The sequence below is a fragment of the Monodelphis domestica genome, chromosome 4, assembly GCF_027887165.1.
Source record: "Monodelphis domestica isolate mMonDom1 chromosome 4, mMonDom1.pri, whole genome shotgun sequence".
NCBI lineage: Eukaryota > Metazoa > Chordata > Mammalia > Didelphimorphia > Didelphidae > Monodelphis > Monodelphis domestica.
The window spans coordinates 178,717,278-178,742,958 of record NC_077230.1 but is presented as its reverse complement, the minus strand read 5'-3'; the positions used below and the strand labels follow the sequence as shown (position 1 = coordinate 178,742,958).

Here is a 25,681-nt window from a genome sequence, read left to right as displayed (position 1 = left end):
TAGTATTCTATCACCAAAATATACCACAATTTGTTCAGCCATTCCCCAATTGATAGGCATCCCCTCATTTTCCAATTTTTGGCCACCACAAAGAGCACAGCTATGAATATTCTTGTGCACGTCTTTTTCCTTATCATCTCTTTGGGGTACAAACTCAGCAGTGCTATGGCTGGATCAAAGGGCAGACAGTCTTTGAGCACCCTTTGGGCTGTTATGTTAGCCAATATGCTAGGTGTGAAGTGGTACTTCAGAGTTGTTTTGATTTGCATCTCTCTGATTATAAGAGATTTAGAACGCTTTTTCATGTGCTTATTAATAGTTTTATTTCTTTAACTGAAAATTGCCTATTAATGTCCCTTTCCCATTTATCAATTGGAGAATGGATTGATTTTTTTGTACAATTGATTTAGCTCTTTATAAATTTGAATAATTAGATCTTTGTCAGAGGTTTTTGTCATGAAGATTGTTTCCCAAATTGTTACTTCCCTTCTAATTTTGGTTGCATTGGTTTTGTTTCTACAAAAACTTTTTAATTTGATGTAATCAACATTATTAATTTTACATTTTGTGATTTTTTTTCTAACTCTTGCTTGGTTTTAAAATATTTCCTTTCCCAAAGATCTGACAAATATACTATTCTGTGTTCACATAATTTACTTATGGTTTCCTTCTTTATGTTCAAGTCATTCACCCATTCTTAGTTTTTCTTGGTATAGGATGTGAGGTGTTGATCCAAACCTAATCTCTCCCATACTGTCTTCTAATTTTCTCAGCAGTTTTTATCAAATAATGGATTTTTTCCCAAAATCTGGGATCTTTTGGCTTGCCTTAGACTGTCTTTCTGAGGTCACTTACCCCAAGTCTATTCCACTGATCCTCCTTTCTGTATCTTAGCCAGTACCATATTATTTTGATGACCACTGCTTTATAGTATAGTTTGAGATCTGGTACTGCAAGGCCACCTTCCTTTGCATTTTTTTCATTATTTCCCTGGATATCCTTGATCTTTTGTTCTTCCAAATGAACTTTGTTATGATTTTTTTCTAATTCAATAAAAAAGTTTTTTTGTACTTCAATGGGTATGGCACTAAATAAGTAAATAAGTTTGGGTAGGATTGTCATTTTTATTATGTTAGCTCATCCTACCCACGAGCAGTTAATGTTTTTTCCAATTGTTTAGATCTAGTTTTAATTGTGTGGAAAGTGTTTTGTAGTTGTGTTCATATAGTTTTAAGTTAATTTTTAGATGGTTCAAAAAGAGTGTGATTCTTAGCACCCTTCTTCCTTCTTTCTTCATCCCATCTCACCTATTTCCACTACTCCATAACCATCACTATAGGAGAAGGGGGTCACACAGAACTGAGAACCATTAATTTCTTTTTTTACTTTGTCTCATAGTTATGGCCAAGAAATTCATCTTCAGGTAATTTACTCACTTGTACTGAGGCAATATTTAATAGTTTTGTTGGTTCTCAGATTTCATACTCATAGTAGAATCTCCTGGCGCTTATATATTACTATCATAGCCTTTAAGAAATTGAATTCACCAATGCCATGAGAGACATAGAATTTAGACTTTGTGGAAATCCCATTGGTTCACACCAGCTAGAGTCAGGAATTTGTTATTCAGCTGTTTTAGTCATATCCAACTCTCCATGACTCCATTGGTGGCTGGCCATTTCTTTGTCCAGCTCATTTGAGAGATGAGGAAACTGAGGCAACAGGGTTAAGTGACTTGCCCAGGGTCACACAGCTAGTAAGTGTTGGAGGCCAGATTTGAACTCAGGAAGATGAATTTTTCTGATTCCAACCTATTTGCTCTAAAGTCAGAAATATTTGAGTTCAAATTCAGTCTCCAATATGTACTAGCTGTATGACCCCGTGCAAGTCACTTAACATCTGACTGCCTCAATTTCTTCATCTGTAAAATTAGGATAATAATAACACCTAAATCTCAGCATTGTTATGAGGATCAAATGAGATAATACTTACAAAGTACATAGCATAGTGTCTGGCACATAGTAAGCACATTTAAATGTTAGTTGTCGTCATTACTGATTCAAGCAAGGTCACATTCAAGCAAGGAAATTAGGCTAACCGTTTTTTTTAAATCAGTAAATTCAATGAAATCTTAAACTCCAATTTTAATTTATGATTCATTTTAAAAAACTACATAGAGATAACTCAAATAAAATAAAAAATATTTGTTGGGCCCTTGTTCATCTGCTGTATACTTCTTTTTTTGCTCAAGAGGAAAAATGTAGATTCTAGCTAGAGACTTAAATATCTGTGATGGCCAGGGCTCCTGTATTGAACATAAAGAATATTATAATTCATCACCTGCTTCCTTCTTTCTTTATCTCCTTCACTCACATATACCCATATCCAGGAAACTACTACGTCTGAATTTGTACTCTTAGGTCTGGTCTATACTGGAAGACTTAGATTGGATATCTCTAAACACATTCTAGGAGTCCACTTTATTTAGGAGTCCTTTTCTTGCATTACAAAATACTTAGAGTAGCTCAAGAATCTTCCAAGGAAACTGAAAATTATCACTTTAAATTGGCCCAGTACAAAGTAGAACCCCTTTAGGGAGCATAGAACCTCGGAGCCCTTTCAAATAAGTATGCACCACCGAAGAAGCTTGAAGTACCTGGTATCCAGGACAACAAGTCTCCCTTCAGTGCTATAGCCAACAGGTAGATATTGGCTCAGTGTGGAATAAAGATCCAAGGCTTACCATTGCCATCTTCCTCTCAAAGAAAATAATAAGATCCTCTTGGGGATACTTTAGCAAGCTACATTCCTCAGGGTTTATGTGATGATGAGTTATCTCCTCATAAAGATACTTAGATGATAGTATTTTGGCACCATATCTAAATTTTTATTGTACATGTAAACTATGGGTTAGGCAAGCCTTTGAACAAAACGCTATAAAATTCTCCAATAAAACATGCATCTCTACTGAAGAAAAAATAAAAATCGTTCTATAATTCAACTACCAATCTGGAAACATTAGTTCTAAATTATATAGGTACCTTTTTCACAGATGTAAACATTATACAATGCTTCTTTTCAAAAGAAAGAGTGACAGAAGAATAGAACATGAATCAGTCATAGCTTTGTATAATGTGGTAGAGGGCTAACTTTGGAGTTAGGAAGATCTGAGTTCAACTTCTGCCTCTTGACCTTAGTTGTATTACTCTTACTCTGAGTTACTGTTACTCTGAATTTCTCTTTCTTTATATGAATATCAAGGATGAAAATAATAATGCCTACCACACAGGATTGTTGTGAGAGTTTAAAAAAAAGATAGATGTAAAGTGCTTTTTCAAACATTAAACTGTTTTACTAATAGTAGTTGTTTTTATTATTGTGAGAACTAGGACTTTGTACCTCAGTAACAACCCGAGAAAGGTAAAATGCTATAATGATCATGAAGCAGAAAGGTAACAAAGCCACATTATGTTTTGAAGTAGAAGTCAGTAATCTGGATTTACTGCTTATATTAAAAGTAGTGCTGATGTAATATAGAAAGAAGTAAGTCATCTTTCCTTTTTCCATATAAATCAGTTTTGACCCAAATAAATGAATATAAAATGTAAAATTAGGAGCCATATTGGGCATGGCATTCCCCTGAAGAAGACCTAAAGGTAACTTAAAGAAATAAAGACCTTTTTTAAGACTCACTGGTAGAAAATTCGTCAAAGCAGGAAAGATAAACATCTAGATTGCTACATTAGAAGAAGGAAAGAGGGGTTGTAAATGATAGCTCTGGTACTTAAGTAAGAAATGTAGCTATTCCATTATACTATTTAGCCAAAAATGGCACACCAAGCTTTGAAGAAATGGCTGGCCAACCCCAATCATTATGTTTCTACTCTCTGTTATTTGGAATTAAACCCTAGAAAAATTTCCCACAAGATTTAGTATTTCTCTTGGGTGAAAACAAAAAAATACAACAAGTTGGCTTTACCAGCTGAGCCCTGGAACTTTGCCACTTGCAATTTGCTGTAAAGTACTCTGAAAATGTTCAGAAATCCACTGGCCATGTGCCCAGGCCTTCTAGCCTAACAGCAGTTTAACTAAAAGGATACAAGGTTTAGACACAAGCAAGCTGTTCAGATCTCCAATGTGGTAATATTCATTAATGCCTCTTTTGAAAACTTGAAGGCACAGAAGACATTTTCATCATAAACAGGTGTGAGAGGACACAGAGTTCCAAAAAAAAGTATACCTTGAAAGAGGAAAAAAAATATGCATACATCTCCACCTGTTCTTTCAAAAGGAACTTTGATTTCTCTTTAAAAAAAAACTCAAAAGTTTTAGACACCATTATTCTACTTATTGGATAATTCAAATTATAGCATTCAGATAAAATAGCTTCACATTGGCTACTGACTTCTTTCTTGCAAAGATTGATGACAATTCTCATTTTTATGCATATAAGCACCAAAACAAAGAAGAATAAAGAAATTAAACTATACCATGACATAGGCTATTCTTTAAAAATATTATCCTTCATTTAATGGGTTCAGGCTCAATATAGGGGAAAATCCCCCAAACTAGGAGATTTTATAAAAAATTTATATATCTTTTGTAGGAAATTAGATACTAAGTCCAAGCTCTAGAATGTAATATCCAAATGTCTACTGTTGATCAAATTTAAGAAATAAATATATTCTAATAGTCTAGGCTGGACAGTATTTGTGGAATGCCAGTATTAGTTTCAAACTTACCAATCTGTTTCACTGCCACATTATAGGCAAGCTAAAATAAATATTCTGATTACCCTTCTATTAACTTCCCTGTTAATAGGCTTTTAGAGGTTGGCTTCTATGTCATATTGCCAATGGGTGTCTTGAAACATCTTGGTTTCACAATTAGGAAACAGGCTGTTATCTTGCATTCTAGAGGGGTTAGTTAGAGGTTCCAATATAGGAGTTGAGGAGGGTTTCTGGCAGTACAAATACACCATACATCTTCCAATTGCTTGAACAGCAGGTCATTTGGTCACTGGAACAATGAGGAAGGAATCAGTGAGGAGTGGAGACACCCACAGAAAGATGCAGAAGCAGAAAACTATAGTTATAGCTTGATAATGAAAACAGTCAAAAGAAAAGGCCTTGGTGATTAAAAGCTAAGCAGCATAATGAGCAGGCTTGGTAGTAGCTGAAGTCCCTATTTTCATGCAAGAAACAGCAATAAGCCAGATGAGTCAGGGACATACATTTGTACTTGCTGATAACTAAAGAACAAGATGCCAAAAATCATTATCTAACCAGCATTCAACTGAAAGCAGCCCACTGAGGTTTTTACTAGGTACACACACACACACACACACACACACACACACACAGAGTCCCTCTCTCTCTTTCTCCCTCTCTCTCTTTGTCTCTCTTTCTTTGTCTCTCTCTTCATCTCCCTGTCTCCCCACATTTCTCTTTGTCTGTCTGTTTCTGTCTGTTTCTCTCTCTCTTTCCTCTCTCTGTCTCTCTCTATTTGTCTCTCTGTCTCTATCTCTTTGTCTCTGTCTCTCTATTTCTCTCTCACTGTCTCTGTCTGTCTCTCTGTCTCTGTCTGTCTTACTCTCTCTCAATTTGTAGGCCATTAGCAATGTCTGGTCCAAAGCACAGTGGCAACTCTACAAATTCTGTCATAGTTTCCTCCTTCTTTGTGAATATTTCTTGTATTTACGGTTGGTTTTTACATCTGTAACATGTTAAACCTTTTCTTTCAAATTAATCCATTGTAGTTCCTTATTAGAAAGATGGATATGTCTCATAAACTTAAAATGGCCTCATGATATTAAAATTTCTAATAAATTCTAAACCCAGGGCTTTGTGATTGCATGTAAGTAGTCCTGGGTTTTTAAAATCTATGTCAGCTGAACAGAAGTTCTCTATCAGTTTCTAAAGAGTTAGTAATGCTTGGAGTCTAGATGTGGCAATAGACTGCATCTATTGTCTGAGAAAGGAAACTAGGTGACTCAGTGGATACTCAGCTTGGAATCAGGAAGACATCTTCCTGTCTGAGTTCAAATCCTTGCTTCAGACACTTTACTACCTGTATGATCTTGGGCAAGTCATTTAAACGTGTTTGACTCAGTTTCCTCATCTATAAAATGACCTGGAAAAGGAAATAGCAAACTACTCTTGTATCTTTGTCAAGAAAAACCCAAATGAAATCACAACAAGGTCAAAACAACTAAATAACAAAATTATCTGTGAATTATTATAGCTTCAATCATTACTGATAAAGGTAGTATAGGTAGTATTGACAGTGATGAAAGTACAGCTTTTTCCAGCCATAGCACTGATGGGTTTGTACCCCAAAGAGATGATAAGGAAAAAGACTTGTACAAGAATATTCATAGCTGTGCTCTTTGTGGTGGCAAAAAATTGGAAAATGAGGGGATGCCCTCCAGTTGGGGAATGGCTGAACAAATTGTGGTATATGTTGGTGATGGAATACTATTGTGCCCAAAGGAATAATAAACTGGAGGCATTCCATGGAGACTGGAACAACCTCCAGGAAGTGATGCAGAGTGAGAGGAGCAGAACCAGGAAAACATTGTACACAGAGACTGATACACTGTGGTACAATCAAATGTAATAGACTTCTGCATTAGTGGCAATGCAATCATCCTGAACAACCCAGAGGGATATAGGAGAAAAACCACTATCCACATTCAGAGGAAAAACTGTGGGAGTAGAAACACAGAAGAAAAACAACTGCTTGATCACATGGGTCGATGGGGATATGAATGGGGATGTAGACTCTAAATGATCACAATAGTGCAAACATCAACAACATGGAAATAGGTTCCTATCAAGGACGCATGTAATACCCAGTGGAATTGCATGTCAGCTACAGGAAGAAAGGGGTTAGGGGAGGGAGGGATAGAATATGATTCTTGTAACCAAGGAATAATGTTCTAAATTGACTGAATAAAAGAAAATTAAAAAAAGAAAATACAGGTTTTGGAATATATTAAAGGAGTAAGAATATTAAAAACACTGTTGGTTCAGAAAAAAAAGACATGGCAAATATATTAATAAAAGCATGGTTGTGTGTAAAGGGTTAGGTTTAACAAAGTCATGGAATACCTATTCCTTCCAATGGTAACCATACCATGCAGATGTATAAAGCCTCCTCAGAGGGCAATGTTGCAAAGGATAGAGTACTGGGCCTAGAGTCAGGAAGAATCCCTTCCTAAGTTTAGATCTAGCCTCAGACACTTCCTAGATATGTGACACTTAACACTTAACCCTGTTTGCCTCAGTTTCATCTTCTGTCAAATGAACTGGAGAAGGAAATAGCAAGCCAGTCTAGTACATTTATGAAGAAAACCCGAATGGAGTCACAAAGAGTTAAATATCACTGCCTTCCCAATGGCTAGTATAATATTATCATAGGACTGGTGATCAAGAAATCCAGGTTCTCATCTAAGCCGCACAATGAGGCTTTTGGATGCAGCTCCTAATTTCCTGTCCTGTGACTGCTCTGCCTTCCTAATGATAGTAATGTCTTCTAACACCAATAAGAAATCAGTTTCTAATTCAACAGGCATTTGTGCTACCCAGGACATATCTGCAACATCCTTCTATAAGACAAGTATTCTGAATTTTTGTGTGTGTTATGAACCTCGCTGGTTCTCTGGTAAACCTCATCTGGTAAAGTCTGTGAATCCTTTCTTATAGTACTATTTTTAAATAATTGAAGGAAATACTAAGTTTCAGTTAGATGTTAGTGAAAATAATGATGTAACTTTTTTCTTGCCCCAAGTTCATAAATCTATTGAAACCTATCCAGGGACAGTTTGGGATTAAAAATTTCTGCCAAGGGATTTATTAGATATAATTTAGTAAACTCTGAGGCATTAACATGAATCACATTATCCAGGGATGCTAGAAATTTGCATTTATTCTCTCTTGCCACAGGCATACTCTGACATAAGTTTTTTCCTGTTTTTTTTTTTACCCTTCAAATCATAGAACAAAACAACATGGGGGGATGCAGGTTGGAACAATCTGACTCCTTGTCCACCATAATAATAGTGGATCAAAGTATTTATCTTTTCTACAGAGTTTGGAAAACTCTCTACCTACTAAAAAGTGGCTAAGTGGCATAGTGGATAGAAAACCTAGAGTCAGGAAGAGTTGAATTCCAATTCAGCCCAAGACACAATAAATGTGTGACTTTAGGAGGCAAGATAATTAACTGGTGCCTGCTTTAGTTTCCCCTTCTGGAAAATGGGGATAGAAGCATTTCTTTCCAGGGATGGTGTAAAGATCAAATGAGTTATCTGAAATATGTTTAGCACAGGATCTAGCAAATAGTTGGACCCTAGCATATAGTAGGTGCTTAATAAATGCTTGTTTACTTCCCTTTTCCTAAATATCTGAGCTAGAAAATCAGATGAATGGCAGGAACTGCAACCGTCAGGACTCATTACTATCTATTTCTATGGAAACAAAGGCATTAAGTTGGAAGAGAAAAACTGTTTCTCATTGTTGGAAATAGTCAGGTTGCTACTTTGACACAATGAAGGTCTTGGTGTTAGTGACTGCTACCAGCACGAAGGAGTATAAAATGGGCACTCTATAGAAAGAGAAGAACCATAACAACAATAAGATATTGGTACAAGGTATAGACAAGGACTTCACTCTGTGCAGCACAGAAAGAGATGTTAGGGTTTCAAATCTAACTATCCCACACCCTACTTATGTCTACATGAAGCGATGTGCCATTGCCAAAGACAATACAACCTCCTACAATGTATGTCACAACTTCCTCTTACCTTTCTCTTGATGTCGGTGAACTGAGAAAACATTAAAGACCAATAGAAGGATAATTCCAGAATATAGTAGTAATGAAGATCAGGTGTCAGTGGCTAGGAGTGAGAGATGGAAGAAGAAAAAGTTTATTAGTTAATACAGATTCTATTTTATTTTGTACACATTTCAAATATATTTTAGATAAATTGCACAACCCATGTAGCTTGAACAAATAGGTTTGGTATTCTATTTTGTAGAAAGGCAATGATGTTTTAGAATAGACCAGCTTAGGATTTGATATCCTTGTCACAATCCCACCTTCTCCCCTACAAGATTTAAAATAATATGAACACTTGGTTGTTAGTTCTTTATTGATCTAGAAGAAGTACTTAAGGTTTTTTAAAAGCCTAAAGAATAACTCTGAGATGTTTTAAGCCACTTGAAAACCATAAACAGATTCTAAAACAGAGAAGAAAAATAACACTATGACTGTTGTAGTTTTTTTATTATACAAGAATACAGAGTATAAGTGTTTTTTGTCCCAGTCAGGCTAAAAGTATTGCTTATTTAGGTTAAAAAAGAACAAGAGGAAAGGGAACAAGCATTCATTATATACCCACTATGATCCAGGCACTGTGCTAAGTGTTTTTCAAATATTGAATTTGATCCTCACAATAACTCAGTGAAGTGGGTACTGTTATTATCCTCATTTTATAATTTAAGAAATTGGAGCAAACAGAGTTTAAGTGACTTTAGAGTCACACAACTAGTGTCTGATGCTGGATTTGAATGCAGGTCTTCCTGACTCCAGGACCAATATTGTGTTCACTGCACTAGCTAGCTGTCTCTCAAGAGTTAGAATCATCTCCACCATCTTACAAACTTAGTGTTGCAAATCATTAAGCATACTGTCAAGGATAAAAGGATTTTAAACATAAAATGTTTGAAAACATTAATTAAAATGATCAGAGTGATGAAAAAGCTACTCTGAGAGTCTAGGACTCTACAGTACAGTAGCCAAGAGCCTGGGATCGCTGAGAAAATGCCCAATGAATGAAGGGGGAAAGAGAGATAGAAAGAGAGAGACAGAGACAGAGAGAAAGAAAGAAAGAGACAGAAAGTCAGAGACAGAGATGTTGTAGAGGAGAAAATGTTGAGAACTTTGGGAGGAAGTGAACACTCTATCTTGAGAATTTATAATACAGAAGGGAAAGAAAGCCAGGTATAATCTGACATATACCTTGTGTTTTGCCAAAGTCAATGTCAAAGGGACAACAAAAAGAAAAGTCAGGATCCCAAGGCGGCCTAAAACTCAACAAGGAACATATGTCTGGGAGATTCTAGTAATTTTTAAGAATGAAATTTTGTTGATATAAAGAGAACCAGTTCTGATGAGGAAGAGAAGAGAAAGTTGTCTAAAGAGAAATTTTGAGTGCAAAGAGAACGCATTGAAGAAATGTGCATTAGGTGAGAGTAAAGGCAGGTCATAGAGAAAAATAATAAATAACTATTATTAAGTGGCACAGTGCAGAGTGCCAGGTGTAATAAAGAGATAATCTGTGTGATAGTATTTCTTGTTGTAATAACTGGATACTCTGGCTGACTGGAGAGCTGCTAGTAGGGGGACACACCTGAGGGTACCTAGTTACAATGGTTATAGATGTACTTTGAGAGATACTGAGAGATAGAGAGATGCTGCTACAGGGGAATGCTCTGGGGTTTGCCTACTGATCTCTATTGATGGCTAATGGATCAATATATTTCCTAACCTCCTTCTCCCTTCACTCCCTCCCTTCTTCCACCCTCTCCCTCCCAGTTTCTTCTGAAGCCTGTGGCTTCCTCCTTCCCCCCTGAGTGGATTATGATATTTATGAGGAAAAACTTCTTCTGTTCTTTTCTCAGGTAAGGGGTTTATTGGGATAACAGGACAAGGAAATTGAGGTGAGAGGGATGAGGGTTTCCCTAATCTAAAATGAGGATTATGAGGGTTTGGAAAGTCACAGCTGTGACAGGGGGACAGTCAGAGAGATGGAGGATAACTGTTAAATCTTCTTTTCTTCTTTCAATTCACAAAACCACCAAGATTTCTCAGCCTAATTTCAGAAGCCCCCCTCAAAGGTCCTTCATCCTGGGACAGAAGCTAATAGGATTAGTTCAGGTTCTTCCCCCTTTAGCCAGGCTTGCCTTCCTTGGTCAGTAAAATCCAAAAAAGAGGTTTCTCTCTTCTTTCTTGGTCAGTCAATCCCCAGAGAGAGACAGAATTCCGGTTTCTCTTCTCCCTGGCCAGGCTCCCCAATTGCCAACTCCTGAGAACATTTCGTTTGGAATCTTCATCTTGATTTTGCACATCAGGTCCTTCACCTTGGTCTGCATGCCTGGGTTGCTCTGCAGATCCTTTCTCTCTTCATGTCTCTTCCACACAGGCCTGAAGTCAGAAAGATCATCTACCCAAGTTCAAATCAGAGTAGGTGAATAGAGACAATGAAAGAATAGGAAAGGAGTAGATAAGGTAGGGTAAAGAAACAGGAAGTTTGTTGTGGCCATTTAGAAATGAGTTTTAAGTGAGAATTACAAAAGAACACTGTTTTATTTGAGGGGCAGGAAATATGGAAATCAAGGAAACTATTCATGCAGACTTGTTTGTTTTGTGCTATGTTCCTGATACAGAGACTCCCCAGCTACATGTGCTATAAATGCAAACTGATTCTTCTGTTTTAGCAGATGTTGTATGGGATGGGAGAAGTATATCTCCTTTAGCTTGTTAGAGAAGTTGAGTTCCTATACTGGATGGAAGAAACAATCCCTGAAGAAAATCTAGAAGAAAGATTCTTAAGGTAGCAAAGGGCAATCAAGATCCAGGTCAGGAACTATTTATGCTAAGAAATATGACATATAGAATAAAAAAGGTTTGGACCACTGGAACTCTTTTAATAGAGATATATATTCCGATCTTAGAAAACAGTAACAGCTTATGTTCTATAAAAAATAAGTAAGAGGCAGTGAAAAATTCATATAGTAATTCAGTTCTAGTCCTGGGAGAAAGAAACAGTGGTGTCTGGTGACTCTTTAGACTGAACGGTATGGAGCTGGTTCTAAGTAAATCTGACCTAAATAAATGAGAGGTATACTATTTTCCTAAAGTTTATTTTCAAGTAATGACAGAAGGCCTGCAAGACTTGTCAGTCTTACAAATCATTAACCACTTCATAATCTTCATGAAAGATCAAATGATCATATGCAAAATGAGAATGAATGAGATGATCTGTAAGATTCTTTCTAATTCTAAATCCTATCATTCTCAGAGAACTACAGTATTCAAAACAAAAGAGAGAACAATTTTTAATACTCTGTACTGGCCCAATCACATATAAAGACTTATGTTCAAATCTCAGTGAACATTGAGCAGTGAGAAGGTATCCAGAAAAGAGTAAGACCAGGATATTTAGGGAATTTGGAATGATCAAAATATTCTGGGATGCTTTGCCTAGAAAAGAGCTGACATGTGTGGAGGGGAGAGAAGAAAGGGAAGGGAAGAAGAACATAATTACTACCTTCAAATACATAAAGAGCCAAAATAGAAAAAGAATTTAAATTCTATATGACTACAAAGAATAGGATTAAGACCAATGAATGAAAGTTACACAAGAGGAAATGCCAGCTTAAAATAAGGAAGACTTTTCTAATAGATATCTGTTTAACAATAAAAAAGGTTGCCTCTTGATACAATGAGATTATTACTACAAGTGCTGAAATAGAGTTTAGATGACTACTCAGGTTGGTAATAGTGACTCAGGGTCTATAACACTGATTATACAACAATAGGTAAATAACATAAGCTTGCTGAGGTTCAGTTTCTTTGTAAAATGGAAATAATAACAACTGCACTATACATCCACAGGCTTTTTGTGGAGTTCATACAAGGTTATACATATAAAATGCTTTGTAAAATCTTACAGGTCTGTGTAAGTGGATATTTATTATTTAGTGTGACTATTATTTGCCAAGGGATTATAATAGAATGAGAAGCTAAACTTGTTAGTTTAAAGTCTGATGCAATATGAAGATTCTATGATTTTACAGTTCAGCATCTAGAAAGATCAAGGTTAAGAGGAAATAGGATGGAGAATTTTGAAATTATGTACCCTGTAGAGAAGATTAAGATTAAGATGACTACATCTTGAAATACTATCTTCCACTATCCACATCTAGAGAAGGAACTGTGGATCCAGAAATGAATAAAAATGTATATGATTGACCACATAGTGCGATAGGGATGTGATTAGGGTTTTGAGGTGAAAGGATTACTCTACTACAAATATGAATAACATGAAAATAAATTTTGAACAATGATACATGTAAAAATCAGTGGAACTGCTTGTTGGATTTGGGAGGGGCAGAGGATAAAGCAGGATAAGAAGATCATAAATCATGTAACCATGGAAAAATATTCTAAATTAAAAAAAAAGAAATACTATCTTTACAGAGCATAACTTGAGTGAGATAGTTTTAAGTAAAATGTTTTAAAATACAACTTTATTCCTTTCATAATAAGCACGTGGAATTAATTTCCTCCAAGATATACCATTGTGTGGGGCAGCTGGGTGACTCAGTGGATTGCGAAACAAACCTAAAGACAGGAGGTCTTGGGTTCAAATCTGACCTCAGATACTTCCTAGCTGTGTGACCCTGGGCAAGTCACTTAACCCTCATTGCCTAGCCCTTACCACTCTTCTGCCTTGGCACCAAAATATAGTATTGATTCTAAAATAGAAGGTAAGGGTTTTTAAAAAAAGATACACCACTAGCAGGAAATTAATGGGTTATAAAGAATGTTTGGATACTGTTATTATGAACAATACCTATCAGTGCCTACTAAGAGAAATAAAACATTTAACTATCAAATTTAAAGTTAATTTCTGGAGGAATAATGATACCCTGGTCTTAATCATCCCTTGAGAAAGCTATTGGCAATAGAATAATTGGAGTTGACCCACTATGGCAATTTCTATGTTTCCGGATTAGTGATTTGTAGGTAGAGAAAATTTTTGGTAGAAAGCACTTCATAAAGGTCAAAGAACTTGAAGAAAACAAGTTTGTAAAGTGACCAACAGAGTAGATAACTAACTAATGTTTGTTGCTTTACTAGTTGATGTCAGAGACTGGGGAGGGGGTAACTGAAGTATCTTTTAAAACTTTCAAATTAGTATAAGGAACTGCTTCTTCTGTCTGTGAACAGTTTAGTTTTTTAAAGGAATAGAAAAGATTGTATAAAGAAAACGAATTAAAATAAACTTGTAAGGGAATAATGTTTCACTGATAAATTTTTGAGAATGACACACATTGTTCTGAATATCACATAGAGAATTGCCATTCAGTTCAATATCTTGAAAGGACCTATTTTAGGCCAATGATTGAGATGATGGTAGCTGCTAAGCATTGTAATCCATCAGCTCATTTACCTGTGACTGATTTTAGAGTTTTAATGGTTATAACTGATATTATTAATCAAATGGCTATTTGGGGAGCTAAGGAAACATTATTTAAGGGCTGCTGGATTTATACCTGACAGAAATATTGTCTCTTGAATTTTATTTCCTAAAATAAATGTCACTAAATACTAGGTAGATCTTATTTGAGGCATTAGAAGTTAGTTGGGCTTACAAACAAGAATACCATATCCAGTAAAGATGATCATAATTATAAAAGATAAAAAATTGATATTCAACAAATTAAAGCAGTTTCAACTGTTCCTGGGGGAAAAATCCCAGAACTCAGTGGAAAAGTTGGTCTATAAGAAACACACAAAGGTAATGAGAGACTAATCATAAACAACACAAAAAGTCAAATTGTTTGATTCTGGCATGGGAAAATGTCATCTTTGGCCCCTGAGGATAGCATGATCACTTGGATATTTTAAAGGGACAGGTATGGATAGAAAACTTGAGGTCGAGGTAATGTTATAGAATGAGCTGAAATGGTAATGTAATAGAGCAGCTGGAGGTAGGGTGGAATGGTTATCTCAGATGAAGAAGGAATGAGAGGAGGAAGAGCCATGGAGAAGGGAATCAGGGGTTCAGAGGGCTGGGAGTACCAGAACCCAACTCTCATCAGACCCTGGGGAAAAAAGAGAACAGTACACATAATTAGAAGAGTAAACATTTTATTAATGTACAGAGAAACAGGAGGAAAAGGGGACTGGATAAGGGAAGGTCTAGAAAGAGAAAGGAAGACAAGGCAATGAGAAAAGGGAGGGAAGGGATGGATACCTAGGAGTGTATATAAAGAGGCGGGCACAAGGTAAGGGGAGAGGATAAGTGAATCAAGAAGTAGGAAGGTATAGTTGGGGAATTTGGAAGTGACCTTTGGAAAGGTGTACCAATTTGGAACTAGGAAGTCAAGGAGAGAAGATAAAGGAGGATTTTGGGGAAGGGAGATGAATAGTAGAAATGATGGTCAAAAGTAACTGGACATCTAAGGAGGGATATGGCAAAAAGAAAGGAAGAGGAAGACAAACAGTAAGGAGAAACAGAGTAGATGGAAATGCACAACTAGTAGCTATGCATTGAGTGTAATGTGTGAATTCACACATGCAAAGAAAATGGATAGCAAAAAGGATTTTTTTGAATCTGAATTTTTTTGAACTGAAAATGAGAGACAAACATAGAGTAAAGGTGAGGGGATAGACCAGAATAAATTAAGCCTCATGTGATTCAAAGAAGGCAAAGGTAGCAGTCATGATCATTGACAGGGTTAGGTCTAAAATGAATATAATTGGAAGTGATGAACAAGGTAACTATATTGATTTTGGGCAGGGGGTTACTATGGGTAATGAAGCATTGTCAGTATTGGACCTGTATATATCAAGTGTTAAAATATACCTAAATTTTTAAAGAAAAAATTAAATGAGATGTAGATGAAAATAGATAAAATAATAATAGCAATGGACTTTAATTTTTCCCTCTCAGACCTGATAGATATATCTAAACAAAAAATAAAGTTAAGGAGAAGACTAGAACCTTAGAAAAAATATATCATAGATATCTTGAGAGCCTCTACACATCTGCATGAGATTAGTAGTTGACCTAAGCTTGAGCATACCATAGTTTCTGGTGGGACCACAGTGGCTTAGAAAGCATAAATATTCTGCAAAAGTCTTACCTTAATGCTAGTCATACAATGGGGGTTTTATCCTACATCCCTGAGGGGTTGTGGCACCGGAACAAAAGTTCCACTGGGTATGACCAAGACAGAAAGACTTTTTTTTGAAAGAATATGGTCCTGGAAACAGATGTCTGCTGCTTAAGGACAAATCTAGCAAAATGTGGTCCTAGTAATATATGTTAACTAAGAACTATGGGATAAAGCGATCAAATTAAATGATAGGAATTGGAAAAATGGGTCTAATATATTACTAGAACAGTTGTGGAATTTTTTTTCAGAAAACAAGATGGAATTATACATTAAGAGCAGTAAAGCTGTTCATATTCATTGATCTAGAGATCTCATTACTAGGAATGGGCCCTGAGGGAAATTTTGAGAGGGTAAAAAGCATATAGTATGAAAATATTCATGGAAGGTTTTTTATTATGACAAAATAACTGGAAATAACAAATTCAATGAACAGGAGAAATGACTGCATATGTTGTGATATTTGAATGTAATAGATTGTATTATGTTGTTGAAATGACAACTATTGGTAAGATAAAGAAAATATATGAAAAGACAAAAGAGAAGAAAAGAGAATAAGAATACATACCATGACTACATTAAAAAGTATAATAGCCACAAAAAGATGATAAAAGAAATCCAAATAAAACAAATCTCAAGGGAACTCAAAGGCAAATTATGGTTATATTAGCAAACATATAAAATTTACATATTTTAAAACAAATTATAAAACAATGTGGAATTTGTGGTCTTGCACATAATTTTTTATACATTTATTTACTTAAATGTTTTTGGGTGTGGTTTTTTTTGGAATTGTCAAATTTAAAAAAAAGAAGCTATAAAAAAGACAGAAGAATTTGAATGGAAGACAAATCAAGAGGGTATAGAAGTCATAGAAGGCTTTCATCTGCTTTACTGGGACCCTGCTAGTTAGGGGGGGAACTTTTATTTTATTTTATTTTTGCTAACTGGCTGGAAAAAAGACTTAGACAACTGTTAGAAGCTTGTTGAAACAAAGCTATACAAACTCTGTTACTGTGTGAGGAGCTATTAGGGACTGTTGTTTTCTAGGACTTACAGAGTGAAGGAAGGGAATCCACCTAGTGGATACCTGTGTTGCCCTCACCTATTTTCTTTGGTTTAAGAGGGAGAAACAGAATGTTTTGCCATAACAAAGGATTTAAAGTTACCTTGGCAAAGTGGAAGGATCTAAGGGACTTGATAATTCTCTATCTTAAAGGTACTGCTTTTCAATGAAAGGGAGTAATATTTTTTTCTTAGGGCCCCAGGAAAGGTGGTTGTAAATGAAAATAGCAAATAGCTTGTAACTGTTTCATGGGCTTGAGGGAAAAAGAGTTTTGCCCAGTAGAAAAGCAGTAAAGTCCAGAGGAGAAACAACTAGTAGAGGAGCAGTTCCAGGTGTTATTCTGAGACATTAAAACCTAAAGTCTAGAATTGTGTCACCCTCCACACATGTGGTTCCCCACTCATGTGACTCTCAGCTAGGTTTCTATGTATGTCCACTATTCTCCATTGATATTGTATACATTGTTAGAAGAGTGTGACCAATGTTTATGAATGGTTTATATTTAACCAAGCACTTGCTTTTTATTGAATAAATATTGTGATTATTGTTGTTGTTTTTTTAAATCTTATTTACTAAATGTTTTATGTTTAAGTCTTATTGGTGCCACGGTGACTATATAAAATTGGTAATACATTGATGGGGGCTAAAGACTTACAGTAGTTGGAAAAATATATTCCTCTCACATAGTTATTCCTAGAATCCTAAAAGATTTGTAATGAATTTTAAGTATTCATATCTTTATTCTGGAAACTCTAAATCCAGAATGAATTCTGGCCAGAATAAGTAAACCAGACCAAAGAGAGAAAAAAATATTATGAATCCATGTCATCTATAGCCTATACTGTTGTGGCTAGTTCTAATGTCTTTATATGCAAATTTGGGATAATCACATTTGCAATATAGGGATGTTATGAAGAATACATTTTATAAACATTACAGTATTATATAAATGTAGGATATCCTTTTAATTACCACTTCAACAATTAAAAAAATTGAAATTAGTCTTTTCAATTCCTTGAAAATGAACTTATTCCCTGGCCTGACAGAAATATTTTTAAAATATCAACTTTGTTTGTAAAGTTCACTGAATTCATGAGAATTTTGTTTCTAAAATATGTTACTATTGTTACAACTTTATGTATTTCTGAAATAGCACAAGATCTATACTTTTGTATGACAGCCTACCTTTAGTACAATGGAAAAAAGACCACTACTGTCTCTTCCATCTAGTATCTATTTAATTATTTTACAAATACAACAGCTTTTGAAATTATGAATCAATACCACAGAAATACTTCATCTTTAAAAAGTCATTATTCTCCTAGAACCTGAACTATAATCTGTGTGTGAATAAAGTATTAAGTCTACATGCATTTCTATCATTACATATATTACCATGTCTGCTTTTTGCAAAATGATTATTATTTGTTAATACCACTTATATCAAAAAAGAGAACACCTAATTTCCAATTAGTGTATTGCATTCTTCTAGGATGACCGATTTTTCCATAAATAATTACACATTTCTACAAGCTTTCTGCAATTCTGTATTGAATAATTCATGCCTGCTTAGTACACAGGTTCTTATCAGCAGAAAGCACAATCATGATGCAAGTTCCCATACAAGTTCTTTTTTCTCCTTTATAATGACTTAGCCAATGTTCTTTGTACAATCTTGTGTCCATCACTCAGTCTCTCACCCTGATTCTTTGGTGCTCTGTGAAACATGGTCTGTCAACACATTTTGGGCTACTGCTGTTGCCTACTCATTTTTTTAAGTAATAGACAATATATCTATTTCATCTATAGAGTTGAGAGATATAATCAAATTGAATATGGAAGCTTTTTTGGTGTATTTTTAATTAGATTTTGCACTACATTTCATACAGCATATATCCTTCTTGTTCATTGGAATCATACGGAAGAATGTGTCTTAACATATGGCCTATTGGAAATACTACCATGTCAAAAGAGAACTGACATTTCTAGAAGTCTTCTAGAGCTAAGAGAAATAGGATTTTTATTCTTTGAAGATGTTGAAATTCAGCATATCACTACAGAAGAGAAACTTTAAAACACAACAACACAGGTATTTAAAAATACTTCAGACTGAGAAATGTGGCTTTTCTGCAGTGAGCAATTCATTTCCACTGTAATTTAACTCTGTCAGATGGCTATCCAATTCTCAGAGTTCTCTAATGCTATCCTGCTAGTTATTTGTATTCTTCTCTACTTTGGATAAAATACCTCTAGGAAATAGAAACTTCAATCTGGAATTCCATCAGAACAACTCTGTACATAACCTTGGACTCCTCCACAAAGGACATCTAATATAAATTTCTAACTCTTACTAGAACACTATGTATCTTCTGATGAAGAATATATATATATATATATATATATATGTGTGTATATATATATATATATATATATATATATATATATACATGTTCCTCATTAACACTGTGTACAACAAACTGTAAAATGGCCCCAAGTCTCAAAAGAATCAAATGAAATGAAAAGGAATCCTGTTTAGGTATGATGTACCTCTACTCACTTGGAGAGGACCAAAATATTTAGATGAATATTTGGCTCTTGTGTATGGAGTGTCCCAACAATCTTACTGTACTTTTAAATGATTAAAACTATAAGGCTACCAAAGTTATTACTGTTGTTGTAGCTATAGAAGCTTAAAATTTAAGTAAGAGTTTTGGGACTCCTTGAATATGTGTGTGGATAGGCAGACATGGATAGACAGGCAGATCGATTGATTGATAGACAGACAGATGGACAGACAAACAGATTAAGATAGACTGACAGACAGATAGAAAGACAATCAGGTAGATAGATGGATAGACGGATGGATAGATAGAAAGAGAGAGAGATAGAAAGACAGAGAGACAGACAAATAGAGAGACAGACAGACATATGGAGAGAGAGGGAGAGAGAGAGAGAGAGAGAGAGAGGGAGAGAGGGAGAGAGAGACAGAGAGACAGAGAGAGACAGACAGACAGAGAGAGAGAGAGAGAGAGAGAGAGAGAGAGAGAGAGAGAGACAGAGAGAGATAGAGAGAGACAGAGAGAGAGACAGAGACAGAGAGAGAGGTAGATAGAAAGACAGACAGACAGATGGATGTATAGATTTGGATATGTACCACCCTGGATTAGAAAAGTCCTAGCTTTGATGCTCAATCTATATGGATATGGTTTCAAAACTACTACTGTTTCTGAATTAGTAGGTAGATGCAAAGATACTTCAGAATACCAAGATCTGGAAATTTTCTTCCAGTGTTATGATTTTAATCTCCATTCAAACAGATTTTTGTTGCATGAATGAATTTCTCATATAATTGGACAATTCCATATTTCCACCCTCAAGAAAGATTATAAGGAAATTTACATTTCTAAAGTCTTCTCAAATTATAAAATGAGATAAAGAGTGTGCTACCCTAAAATTACACACTTGCTCTTTCTACACAAGCCTTTGGGCTTCTTCTATTAAAAATAGCCAGCCCCACCTGTTTTTAACTGATAGAGAACTGTACTTGCTCTTAAATGTGTACCTGCCAGATCAGATATCCATATACAAAAAAACCTTTTCCCTAGCTAAGGCCACTTTCTAATACCAGCCAGTAGAGGGTACCAAAGAGCCAAACAGTCAATCATCCTAACTAGAGGGCTAGAGAGACTGTTTTAACATATTTGGGGCATTATAATCTACTAAGGAGGAAAGCAAGTTCACCTACCTGATAAGGATAATTGTACCAACACTGCTTTGTGTTCCACAGCCAGGGTGTCTGGAAAAGAATAACAAAGAAATATATTTTAGGAATTAAGAAAGTACTGGGGGTGGAGGGGGGTGGAAGGTACTTATTAACGTGTCCAATTTCAGATTATATTGATCTTGTCTCACTTCAAAGGAATTTTTATTTTTTGTTCATGTAGGGATTTGGAGCACTTAAAATTTCAGGAAACAGATGCAAGAGTACTTATTATTCTTGCAATCATGGCCTTTGATCATTTGGGCTATTCCTAGTATAAGAAAAACAACAAAATATAAACATGATGATGATACAGTAAGGGATGTATTTTGGGATATTTTTCCTGAATAGATTTCTACTCATTTATTCACACTCTTACTCAGATTCCCACACCCAATAATACATAGGTAGAAGAGAAGTCTGTGAAACAAATAATTCCTTTCTTTGAACAGTTAACTGATCCATGTGTGTATTAAACCCCAGTGTTGTCCTCATTAGCCCTGTTCCCTAAACCATTGATTGAATAGGCACAAACTACAGGGGCTCTGGAAATCCAAAAGTGAAAAAGAAGACATTCCAAACTTGAGAAAATTCAAGGGATCTCAGCTCTTCCACTTTCTCATCATGAAAAGGCCAATGAAGGAAAGGAAGAAGGAACAGTTGAAAGTCAGGTGCAGAGTTTTTGTTGCATCTACTTTTCTTTAATCCAAGAAAATGTATTTGTCTTCACTCATATAATGAAGAAGAGGATGAAAAGAGAAGAGGGGGGCAAGGGAAATATAAAGATATTGACCGTGAAGAATAGAGATCTTTCCTGGAAAGTAAGTCTTCTACTGTATAACTGAATAGGAACTCTTTCTTCCTTCCTTTGCTCTAGATTTCCAAGAGATACATCTGTTCTAGGACACCATGGATAACAAAGACATGAGCTTCAGCACAGCTTGTCCTTTAATGTAGAGCTGCTATTGACTTGAATGCTCTGATATCAGTCCTGCTAACTTGGATATTGCTCATTAACCTATCCATTTTAGTTTTGTTTTTCTGGAGCTCCAGTCTGATAATCCTGGAGTCTCAAAGGAATTGTGGCCAAAGTTTATAATAGTAATAAGTAATAACAGTACCTTATTATTATGTTTTGCATACTGTTTCTACTTTTATTTCAGTAATCTTATTTTATCTTCCTACTATTAAAAAAAAGCAAATAGTGTTACCATTTACTAGATTATATAGTGAGGCATAAGAGGAATTTGCCTACATTTATGTCTAAGTTGTAGAGTAACAATGATGAAGATTCAAATTTTCTCAATCAAATTCTAGCCCTTTAAGTATATACATAGATATATGTATGCATGTATTTTGCCCAAATCTATGTCTCTATCCATTTTTCTCCTTTAGTGCCATTTCTTTGCTACTCTCTTTTTTCTCTCTAGCCCTGTTTAAGTGACTGGGATATAGGAAGGGGACCGTTAATTATTGTTTTATTTATTGAGAAGTTTTATATGCCTTTTCTTAATTTAAAAAGTAAATGGATGTCAGCCAGGCAAGTCAAGTATCTCCCCATTGCCTATCCTTACCATTCTTCAGCCTTGGAATCAATATTGAATATTGATGCAAAGACAAGAGATAAGGGTTTATATATTTATTTTTTAATCCTTACTTTCCATCTTGGAAACAATACTGTGTATTGGCTCCAAGGCAGAGAAGAGTGGTAAGGACTAGGCAATGGGGTTTAAGTGATGACTTGCCCAGGGTCACAGAGCTAGGAAGTATCTGAGACCGGATTTGAACCCAGGACCTCCTATCTCTAGGTCTGGCTCTTAATTCACTGAACCACTTACCTTCCCCCAAAAGGTAAAGTTTTTTTTTTTTAAGTAGATGGAGTGTTTTATATTTCTTTATAAATAATGAAAAAGTCATCTTAAATTAAGTTACTATTCACTTATGTATCCCCTCATACAGTCCATTTTAGCTGTATCTTAATGCTATACACAGAATTACAGGGTTAAAAGAAATAAAATTCTTTTATTAACTTTTATTCCATGAAGTGAATTCCACTTAAAACTATCATACCTTGCCTCCAATTGTTAAGGTTCCTTATGATGACTCTCTGGGGGTAAAGCTTTTTTCCCCTCCCTTATCAGTAAACTTTATCTCCCCTAATTGTAATTTAAGCTTATTTCTTGGTAAAAAGAGAGAATAACTAGTCTTAATACCACTGTTACTCGAAATGATTAGAAACCATTCTTGAGTCTTCTTTCAGCTTTTTTCCAGTGATTTTTGTTTATATAGATTTATAAAAGATTTGAATAAGAGTGAAAGAAAGCACCCTAAGATGTATGTTTACCTAATCTATACTTTGAATCTCAAGCACATGAAGCACAACAGGTTTTCCCATTATACTATATCCATCTGCTTTCAGACATATGAGACCCCCAGTAGTAATGAGCAAGGCTGTAATCCCACATAAAGGATCAAGGTCATTTTTCACCTTGAATAAATGTGAACACTTTTTTATAGATGCATAGTTAGGTGGAGCTTCCCAAGAATCTGATCCTATTTTCCTGATTTTCTAATCTACTGTGTCTATTTAAATGTACACAGGACAATGTGCATTTATATCATCTGTCCTCTTATTTCATGAAAGACAAGAGAGAAACCTTCTTATGTCAGTGAAGCTGTTAATTTGTCAAGTTTATACTTTTATCAGCTCTTCAGTAGAAACACAATTTCAGTGTGAATAGAACTGACAAAAATTGTAGAAAAGATCCACTCATATTTTACCATGTATGGTAGGCTTAGTTTATTTTAATCTCCTCCTGGGAAATTTCTTATAAGTAACATTTTTAAAAGGTACTTTTTTCTACTTTCCCTCTTTAATTTTTCTAACATTGTATGCAATCAATTATGAATAAGTCAACATTCTGGCATGGAATGTGGTTCCTGGCCTAACTATGTGACCTTGGACATGTAATTCTTAGGAAACATTTTCCACATGTAAAAAATGAGAGATAAAATTCTACGTGCCACCCACCTAAATCGCAAGGCATATGAGATATTCTATGGGGAAATTCTCCATATATCTATAAAGATTACAAACATTCATGGCAATTGTCTTTCAAAGCATCTCTGTATTAGACTGACAAGCAAATAAAATTATACATAAGCATGCCATCTATAGCTAAAGAGGAATAATAAGCAAATAACTAATGGTGAATTACTATTTAAAAGAGTAGACTACTCCCCTGTAACAGAGCAATATATACTAGGAAAATGTCATTATTCCTCATTAAAAGGGAAGGTTAAAAATGGATCTGAAACAAAAAACTCACAGTAAAAATCTTATCTGGAAACACAAGAGACTATAGGGAGAAGAATGACTAGTATCCTAATTTTGGGCCACATAATAAAATGAAATGGTTTTAAAATTAGATTTTTATAGATCAGTTGGGTAACTCAGTGGATTGAGAGCCAAGTCTAGAGACTGGAGTTACTGGGTTCAAATATGACCTCAGATACTTTCTAGCTGTGTGACCCTGAGCAAGTCACTTAACTGTAGCTGCCTAGTCTTCTCCCTTGTGACCAATACTTAGAATTGATTCTAAGACTAAAGGTAAGATGTTTTTTTTTTAAAGCAAGACAGTGTTAAGGAAATGTAAATTTCACATCCAGTCTCCAGCCTTACATAAAAGGTTTTTGAATTTTATATTGATCAACATTGAAAAGGGATACTGTGCTATCATTCTTAAAGTAATTGAGATGTTCCTTCTGCATAAGCTGGTATCATTTTGGAAAATAACTTGCAAATTAGTAAAGTATATACATTGAAATAGATACTTGTGACCTAGACCCTGTGCCTCTATATCACCAACTTGTCTAAGTATACAAGTGAATGTTTGAGATTTGCTAAATTTAAGGTTTGCCATAGGAACTAAAGGAAAGGGGATGTTTGATGGAACATTTCATGTCAAGATCTTTAGCTTTTAGGGAGATGAGTTAAATCTATAGGTTTTACTTTAAAGGGGAGAGATGAAACTAAAAGAATTAAGAGGAAGAGATGAAAAATGGGAATAATGAAATGGAAATGTTTGGGGCACAGAAGAAGAGAAATTCACTAAGGTACAACATATGGGTCTGATTAATAAGTATATTATTCTAGGACTATAAAGGTAACAGAGCCTGTGCTCTACAATCTTTTAACAAGTCTCTGGAGAAAAAACATTTAGACTGTATTTACAAATAGTATACACTATTAATAATGTATTGCCCCCTTGAGTTATTTGAAAAATTCTAATTAAAACTAGAATCTACCAGTATAAATTATTTCCCCCACAGTACATGCAGGCTGTCATAGATATTTTATGAATAATAAATAATTCCTTAATTTAATTTTGCATTTCAAACAGAAAAATCATATTCCTTTGTAGAAACAACAGAGTGCTGAGGTCATAAGTTAAAAGGGGAAAATCCCTCATGATAAATCAATACTACAGATGAAGCAAAGTGTACTCATTTTACTGACTACCTACCAATTTTCACTCCTTATCATGCTGTTAATATTGACAGCCACAGGTCACATAGGACATAGACTGGGAAGGCTGGGCCTGGCCAGGCAAGAGGGCTCAGGGATGAGAAAAATTCAATACTCATTTAGAGGGAAAGCAACATCGTCAAAAGCAAAAGTGACTGAGTCTATGTGGGTGGAAATAATTTCCAAAGTAATCACCAAATGTTGTTCTGCCTCAAAGAAATTTGGATGGATAGATGGATGGATGGATGGATGGATGGACAGACATATGGCAAAATATTGATACATAAATGAATAGGACTTAGTGATTATTAACAAAACAATTTCTGAGCAGGAAAAAGACATATTGAAAGAAATGT

General features: G+C 35.1%; 1 protein-coding gene across 2 annotated transcripts in view; it reads right to left on the bottom strand.

The window, feature by feature from the left end:
- Nucleotides 1-25,681, bottom strand: part of CERS6 (ceramide synthase 6) — a 323,332-nt gene that overhangs the window by 100,289 nt on the left and 197,362 nt on the right. For both annotated transcript variants that reach the window (XM_001375375.5, XM_007494319.3), the window contains exons 5-6: nt 20,783-20,833; nt 8,807-8,899 (exon numbers count right to left, since the gene is read on the bottom strand). In XM_001375375.5, the coding sequence (XP_001375412.2) occupies nt 8,807-8,899; nt 20,783-20,833 (144 nt within the window). The remainder of the gene's footprint in view (nt 1-8,806; nt 8,900-20,782; nt 20,834-25,681) is intronic.